The following is a 7,756-nucleotide window of genomic DNA, read 5'->3' on the forward strand; positions in this document are numbered from 1 at the left end:
CAGGGAGCACCTCACCCTCCCTGTTTTCCAGCCAAAAGCCACAAATGAGAGGCAGCAGCACGGGGCAGGATGGGCAGTGCCCCGAATAGCTCCCAGCAGCTGCCTGCTGCCGACTGCGTCCCCACTCTGCGCACATCTGAACTTCCCTGATGCCTTCTCATCTTTAATTAAGCACTTCCATCAGCTCAGCCTTCTCGCTGGATCTGAATTTTTTTTTCCCTGTAGCCATGGCAACGCTTCCCCTGGGCAGGCTGCGCTGGAGCCAGTGACAAACCCCATGTGTGGCTGTTTTGTTTGGGCCTGGAAACTTCCCTGCCGTTTGGGAAAACTTGGGAAAAGAAAATCCCGCAACGAGCTGGTGAGCGGCAAGAGGAGCCAGCGTGAGGAATGTGTTTTGGGCTGAGCATCCCTTCTGTCCCACAAAGAGCCTTGCTCCAGCAGGGATGGCAGAGCCTTGATCTCAGGATTCCTTGGTTTTTCCTCCAAAAGATGGCTGCAGTCCATGTTTTGTGTGGGTGCACTCCAGCCATGGGTGCAAGTGACAGCCCTGCTGGGGCCATTGCATGGTGGTGGTGGTGACACAGGGACTGCCATTGCCCTGCTCCTCCTGCCAGGACCAGCAAATAAGGCATGAAACTGCTATGAGGCAGAGGGACAATAACACAGATATGGTGACACAGGGCATGGGCATAGTGACTGGGGTAGGACTCAGTGGCACTGGAAGGGATGCAGGGACTTGAGGAAGGAATGGAGTGACAGGCAGGAGGAGCAGCAGGGCAGAGTGACAGGGCAGTTAGGTGTCAGGAAAGGGATAGGTGACATTAAGCAAGGGTGGGTGATGTGGAACAGGGGTAAGTGACACAGGGCAAGGATAGGTGACACAGAGCAGGAGTAGATGTCATGGGACAGCAGTAGGTGAGAGAGCAGGGTTAGGTGACAAGGCAGGGACGAGTGTCAGGGCAGGGGCTGCTGACTCCAGTGCCCAGTGCTGCTCCCAGTGTCCCAGTATCCTGGTGTCTCGGTATCCCTGTGTCCTGGTATTCCAGTGTCCTAATGTCCTGGTATGCTGATGTCCAGGTGTCCTGGTATCTCTGTATCCTGGTGTCCCAATGTTCTTGTATCATGATGTTCTGGTGTCCTGATATCTCGATATCCCTCTGTCCGTGTGTCCCGCTGTCCGTGTGTCCCGCTGTCCGTGTGGCCCTCTGTCGCGCTGTCCCGCTATCCGTGTGTCCCTCTGTCCCGCTGTCCGTGTGTCCCTCTGTCCGTGTGTCCCTCTGTCGCGCTGTCCCGCTGTCCGTGTGTCCCTCTGTCCCGCTGTCCGTGTGTCCCTCTGTCCCGCTGTCCCGGTCCCCGCTGCCCCCCGTGCCCGGCCGGTGTCCCGGGGCGGCGGCGCCCTCTGGCGGCGGCGGGCGGCGCGGCAGCGGCGGGTATAAAAGGCGGCTGCGGGCGGCGGCGGGATCGGGAGCGGCGGGATCGGGAGCGGGATCGGGAGCGGGATGGCCGGCCCGCAGCAGGCCCCGCACCTCCACCTGGCCGAGCTCACCGCCTCCCAGTTCCTCGACATCTGGCGGCACTTCGACGCGGACGGTCAGTCCCGGGGCGCGCGGGACACTTCGCTCCTCAAAAAACCGGCGGGGAGGGCAGCGGGCTGAGCATCCCTGGGGGCGCGGGGCTGAAGGGGGGGTGGTGAAGAGTCCCTGGACATCCCGGAGGAGAGGATAGAGCCTCCACAGCCGCAGCCCGGGGCTAACGGTGAGCCCCCGGGGTGATGGAGAGCCCCCGGGATGCAGAGACTCCAGCACGGAGAGTCTCCGGGGTGATGGAGAGTCCCCGCGGCGCAGCCCCGTCGGTTGAAGCTCCGGGGTCGGGGAAGCAATCGGTCCCCCAGGACCCCCCCCGTCGGGAAAGGACGGGGAGCCCCAGAAGTGGAGCCCACTGGGAGCCCTCAGCCCATGGGACGCTGAGCCCGGGATATCCCGGTTCTCCTTGACATGTCCCCCGGGTGCCTTGAGAGCTGGGATTCGCTCGGGGCTGCTGTCACCTCTGGGTGCTGCTCTGGGCGTTTTGCCCTTCCCGGAGCCCAGTGTCCACCCTCGGTCCCCTCCGTCTCCCTGCCTCGGCAGTGCCCCACACTTGGTACCTGGAAGGAGTGGGGCAGCGTGGCTCCCAGATTGGCCCCAGGGCCACCCCCTGCCAGGAGTGACAGAGCTCCCGGGTGTCCCACACCCGGAGCAGGCTGAGGAACGGTCCCTCCACGTCTGGAGTGCTTGGTCTTTGCCTGCCTGCTCCCCAGCCTCCCAAAACCTCTCCCCAGGGATGCTGGCAAAAACCGTGTCCACTATGGGGATGTCACCTTCCCACAGTCACATCTGGGCAGGACATCCCTGTTTCTACCACTGTCAGCCCCAAAAAGGGGGGAAAAGCAAAAACCAGCATTGTTTTGTGGGAAAACAGTTTCTTCCAGCGCTGCGGTGCCGTGAAGGAGGCTCAGCCTGCTGGGAGCAGCAGCCCAGGGGAAAGCTCCTGTCCTTCACTGAGTCTCCTGCTCCTGCAGGGAGGTCTGGGGACCAAAAACCTCCTGGGAACTGCAGCATGTAGCCTCCCCAGCTGCACTGCTGGAACTGGAGCTCAGCTTGCTCCTGGCTGGATTTTGGGGTCCCCCCCTGCAGCCTCACAGCATCGGGGACACAGACACAGGTCCCTGTCACTGCTGGCACTGGAGCAGCCACCAAGGGGCTGGGAAGGTGGCACTCCAGTGGGAGTGGGCAGCTCCCAGTGTGGGTGTCCATCTGCCTCCCTGCAGCGTGTCCCACTGTGCCCTTGGATGTGCTCTGTCATCTCCAAAACAACGCGGCAGGCACGGATCCAGCTTGGCCCACGGCCCCCAGGCAGGGCAAGGCTGCAGCACGGCAGGTGCCCAGGAGAGGAGGGGCTCAGGCATCGGAAAAGAAGGTGGCCTTGACAAGGACAATGCTCAGCTGCACCAGGCAGGAGCTCCAACAGCCCTGGCTGCTTCCCTGTGCCATGGAGGGACCTGGGGTTCATCCGCTCTGCATGGGACTACTTCACCCAAGCTCATCCCTGCATTTAAACCCCTTCAATGTGGCTTCCACGCCTTGAGCCACCTCCCCTCAAGGCTTGCCATGCCCCTTGCTGTCCTCACTTTAGCAGTCTCAGCTGCCCCAGGCTCCGAGGTGGAGCTGCATGGACTGGCTGTGGCTCTCCGAGGGGATTTTCCATGACACTCCACATCCCGCTGCTCTGCAGACATGGATCAGACCTGTCCAAGCTGCTGCTTGGAGAAAGCCAAGCTACTGGCCACAGCTTTTCTCTGCCTTATTCTTTTTTCTCAGCTCAAAACTCCTGTTGATTTTTTCTTTTTTCCCCAACTGAATTCAAAGCCACTCAGGGTTCTCCGGCACCCACAAAAGCAAAGCCCCTGGGAAGAGCAGTGGGAAGCCAAAGTACCTCAGTGGGTCACACCAGCACCCCAATATCACCCAAGCTCCTCATCCCCTCCTGGGAAGGATGCTGCTCATCCATGGGGATGTGGTCACCAAAGAGGAAGGTACCCTGGGATCTCCCCAGTGCTTTGAGCTGGGATGTGGATGGGTTATTCCCAGCTGCTGTGCTGCAGTGGGGAGCAGAGGCTGATGGGGAGCCTGCAGGTGATATTGCTGAAGGTGGTGCAGAGCAGGGTGATGTGGTCCAAGCCTCCAGAGGCTGAAATGCAGAGCAGTCCTGGGGGAAATGTTCACAAGGAGAGCCCTCGCTATCCCTCAGCCAGGCACTTCAGGGGAAAGGGCAACATCCCTCTGCTGCATCCAGATGTTCTTGGAAGGGAGGATTTCTATCAGGGAGGTGACACCTTGCCTGACAGCACCATGGAGTTGGTGTCTTCACTGCTGTCTCCAGCTGTGATGTGACCCTGCTGCTTCCAGGCACAGCAGCCACCCCCCAAAGCCACCAAGGGCCAGCACTGTGTGGCTGAGCCCTGGCTGAGCCATCCATCCACTGAGAATCCCACAGGCAGGGCAGGGCCATGGATACCCTGGGTTCCAGGGGAACCACATCTCAGCACAGATACCGGCAGTGAGAGGTGTGAGGTACACAGGACAGGGATCTTTTGAGCTCCTGGCCATGCTGGAGATTGGCAGCAGGGTCAGCCCTTCCTGGAGCTGATCCTGCACCCAGGATGGGGGGATGCTGTGCTGGGTGCCTTGTCTCTGCTCCTCATTTGCCCCTGTGGCCCCCAAAGGGGGTTGAAAGGAGGCAGTCCTGGTTGGGAAATGCTTGCACAGGATGGGGTGCCTTTATTTAAGGCATCTGATTGAAGCATCAGATAGAGAAAATGCAGCAAAGACCAAGATGAACAAAGTCCCCTGTGCCCCACAAATGAGGGCAAGGGACAAATCCAGGGCTGTGTGTCACCTGGGCAAATCTGGGCATCACTAGTACGTGTAACACTCAGCATCAACATTGGCTGGCATTTCCTTGCTGCCACAGTTGCCTTGGAGCCATGTCCTGGTGCAGAGGGAACAAGTGCCCTGTCCCCTGGGAGCATCTGTCCCTCTCCTCCTGTGCTCTGACACTGTGGAAGTCCTACTGCATTTTTTCCTCCCACAGGAAATGGCTACATTGAAGGCAAAGAGCTGGAAAATTTCTTCCAGGAGCTGGAAAGTGCAAGAAAGGGGGCGGGTGTGGTAAGAGCATCTTCTGGTTTTGCTCCCTCCTTCCCCTGTTCCCTTGTGCCCAAAGACTCATGTGAGCCCCACCTCCTTTGGGCACTCATGAGTGGGACTGGGACTCCTCTGGGAAGAAAGCAGGAGAAGAGCAGCACAGGGAATGGGGAAAATGCTCCCAATCTCTCTCTCCTTGCTGGCAGGACTCAAAGAAGGACAATTTGGGTGACAAGATGAAGGAGTTTATGCACAAATATGACAAAAATGCAGATGGCAAAATTGAGATGGCAGAGGTGAGCGGTGCTGGACCTGACAAACCCCAGGTTGTTCATGTTCCACCCCCATGCTCATGTTTCCCCTCCACCATTCCACCCTGCCTGTGTTTCCCACAGCTGGCCCAGATCCTGCCCACAGAGGAGAATTTTCTGCTGTGTTTCCGCCAGCATGTGGGCTCCAGTTCAGAGTTCATGGAGGTGAGTGGGACAGGCTGCTCTGGGGGATCCCCAGGGAATTCAATCCAGCTCCACCAAGGGAAAACATCTGGGAGCTTGAACTGCCCAAACCTCTCCTGGTCTCCCCAAAACCCTTGGCAATAACTCAGCACTGGGAGGCAGTGCTGGTTTAGGGAAGAGCAGGAGTAGTGAGTTTTCCCAGTTCTCAGCACCCCTTGGATACTTCTCAGGGCAGTTGGGTGCCTCATCCCAGCCTCCAGGCAAGGTGAGCTGCAAGAATCTGGGGCTTTTTTTGTAAACTTCCCCTCATAGCTGCTCCTAAGTGCCCCAGGGATGTGCCAAAGCCAACACTGTTCTGGGCCACCCCTCAACCTCACGGTGCCCTTGCATGGGGTGAACCCACACAGGTGGGAGAGAAATTGCAGATGGGGAATGAAACATAGCTGAGAGTGGAAGGGAATGTGCAGCATCCTGAAGAGGAAGGAGCTTGTACATGGAAACTGAACCCTGGGTGGAGGGGAAGTCTGAAAGAGGAGCACCGTGTGATATGGGGGAGGGTAAGCGGACACTATTGTTTAATTGGGGCATGCAATTAAATGTTATTAAATATTAAAGTCTGGTCTTGCATACTGACATGAGGATAAAGGTGCTTGAACTCTTGGTGTGGGGCTGAACAAAAGCATCTAGCCCCAAGGGAGAGCAGATGATGCCAGTGGAAACTGTGAGATGGCCCCATCTCCTTTAGGGTGGTGGGGGACACCCTCAGCAGGGATTTATGGGGACACACACACTTGTCAGGGGGGAGTGGGGGACACGAGCTCCTGCAGAGGCTCACGGCAGTCCCTCCGCAGGCTTGGCGCAGGTACGACACGGATCGCAGCGGCTACATCGAAGCCAACGAGCTCAAGGTGGGCTGTGGGCATGGGGTGGGCTGGGCTGGGTCCCTGCCAGTGGGACATTCCTGCTGGGACAGCCAGGGATGGGGACAGCCAGCAAAACCCTGTCGTCCCAGGGCTTCTTGTCGGACCTGCTGAAGAAGGCGAACCGGCCCTACGACGAGCCCAAGCTGCAGGAGTACACACAGACCATTGTGAGTGGGACCTGGGGCACTGTGTCCCCACGGGGGTGTCAGCACCCCAGGGGGGTGGCAGGCAGGGGAGGAGGAGGGGATGGGTGACAGGGTGCTGTTTGTGTCCCCACAGCTGCGGATGTTTGACATGAACGGTGATGGGAAGCTGGGCCTCTCCGAGATGTCCCGGTAAGGTCACGGGCAGTGAGAAGGAAGAGCTGGGGAGGGAAAGACACCTGAAATGCTCATGTTTGGGAAAAGTCTGCTCCAGCTTCCAGGGAAAACTGCTTTCCTCTTTAATTTACTCATGTTTCTGAGCAAAACATCACTGGGATTTAAGAAAATGCCTCTTTCTGGCTGCTTCCCCCTCTTCCCTGCCCTTCTTGTTTTTCAGACTTTTGCCTGTGCAAGAAAACTTTCTTCTGAAGTTTCAGGTAACACAATACTACTCCTACTGCTAATAATAACAACAAAAACAACCCATTCCCACTGTTTGTACCTCCAACCCCTCTCTTATACCCTGGCACCTCTCTCATTCCCTTGTCACTTCCCAGGGAATGAAGCTGTCCTCAGATGAGTTCAATGCCATCTTTGCCTTCTATGACAAGGTAGGGAGCCAGCTCATGGGAAACCACCCCAAATAAATGTAGCCTGGCAAAAAATAACCCCAAATCATATGGTTTTGGCTGGGGCAATTCCCTGCTCTGGTTTGGGGTGGGAGAACTGGGTTTACCTCTGGCTGTGCTGGGTGAGGGTCTGGGGATGCCCATGTCCAAGGCGGAATTGAAGGGCTTGTGTCCTTGTGTCCTTCCTGCTGTTGATGTCCCTCCCACATTATCCAGGATGGAAATGGCTTCATTGATGAGAATGAGCTGGATGCACTTTTGAAAGACCTGTATGAGAAGAATAAGAAAGTAAGTGGGGGCAGAGCTTGGGTGCCACCCCCAGAGCCCCCCAGTTCCTTCTCCCATCTCCCAGCAGCATCTTTCCATGTCCATGCTCCATGGGGACCAGGAGATGCTGGTCTCAGTGCTGACCCTGCATCCTCATGGGAAGCTGCACTGGAACTGGGGGGAGTGTGATTGTGATCTCAGCCTGGGGGTACTCCCTGGGGAGAAAGGGGATACCCACCCCCAGTGCTCCCCATGCTTTTCAGGAGATGAACATCCAGCAGCTCACCAACTACAGGAAGAGCATCATGAACCTCTCCGACGGGGGCAAACTCTACCGCAAGGAACTGGAGATGGTGCTCTGCAATGAGCCCCCCATGTAGGACCCCATATACACAGCCCACGCTCCTCCTCCCCGAAAACAAGCACAAAGGGGAGCCCCCATCACTGCAGAGCTCCCCCAGCATCTCTTGGGTTTGCTGTAGGTTGCTAAAATCCCATTTGGGGGGGAAAACTTTTTTTTTTCCCATCTGCCTGGTTTGTTTAATGATATGATTTTTTTTTTCTTTGCGGGGGCGTTGTTTTCATTCCTTTGGTCTCTTGAGTTTTTATCATTTACCAAAGAACAGTTTACTAATAAATTCAAGTACTGCTAGACTG

The 7,756-nt window shown here is 57.2% G+C and overlaps 1 protein-coding gene across 1 annotated transcript; it reads left to right on the top strand.

The window, feature by feature from the left end:
• The first annotated feature begins 1,473 nt into the window (after positions 1–1,473).
• Positions 1,474–7,753, top strand: CALB2 (calbindin 2). The gene is made up of 11 exons (XM_058813590.1): positions 1,474–1,590; positions 4,630–4,706; positions 4,889–4,978; positions 5,078–5,158; positions 5,989–6,045; positions 6,150–6,227; positions 6,340–6,395; positions 6,601–6,640; positions 6,761–6,814; positions 7,049–7,120; positions 7,363–7,753. Exons 1-11 carry the CDS (start codon positions 1,500–1,502, stop codon positions 7,477–7,479), a joined length of 813 nt encoding a protein of 270 aa, XP_058669573.1. The 5' UTR covers positions 1,474–1,499; the 3' UTR covers positions 7,480–7,753.
• The last annotated feature ends 3 nt before the right edge of the window (positions 7,754–7,756 follow it).

This window comes from Ammospiza caudacuta, chromosome 13 (assembly GCF_027887145.1).
Source record: "Ammospiza caudacuta isolate bAmmCau1 chromosome 13, bAmmCau1.pri, whole genome shotgun sequence".
In the NCBI taxonomy this organism is placed as follows: domain Eukaryota; kingdom Metazoa; phylum Chordata; class Aves; order Passeriformes; family Passerellidae; genus Ammospiza; species Ammospiza caudacuta.

What these genes read in the sequence shown, in the direction of transcription:
- CALB2 (XM_058813590.1), top strand. Translation starts at nt 1,500, where the DNA reads ATGGCCGGCCCGCAGCAGGCCCCGCACCTCCACCTGGCCGAGCTCACC. An exon ending in CAAGAAAGGGGGCGGGTGTG is followed by an intron (nt 4,707 to 4,888) that starts GTAAGAGCATCT and finishes CCTTGCTGGCAG; the next exon opens with GACTCAAAGAAGGACAATTT. An exon ending in AGGAGTACACACAGACCATT is followed by an intron (nt 6,228 to 6,339) that starts GTGAGTGGGACC and finishes GTGTCCCCACAG; the next exon opens with CTGCGGATGTTTGACATGAA.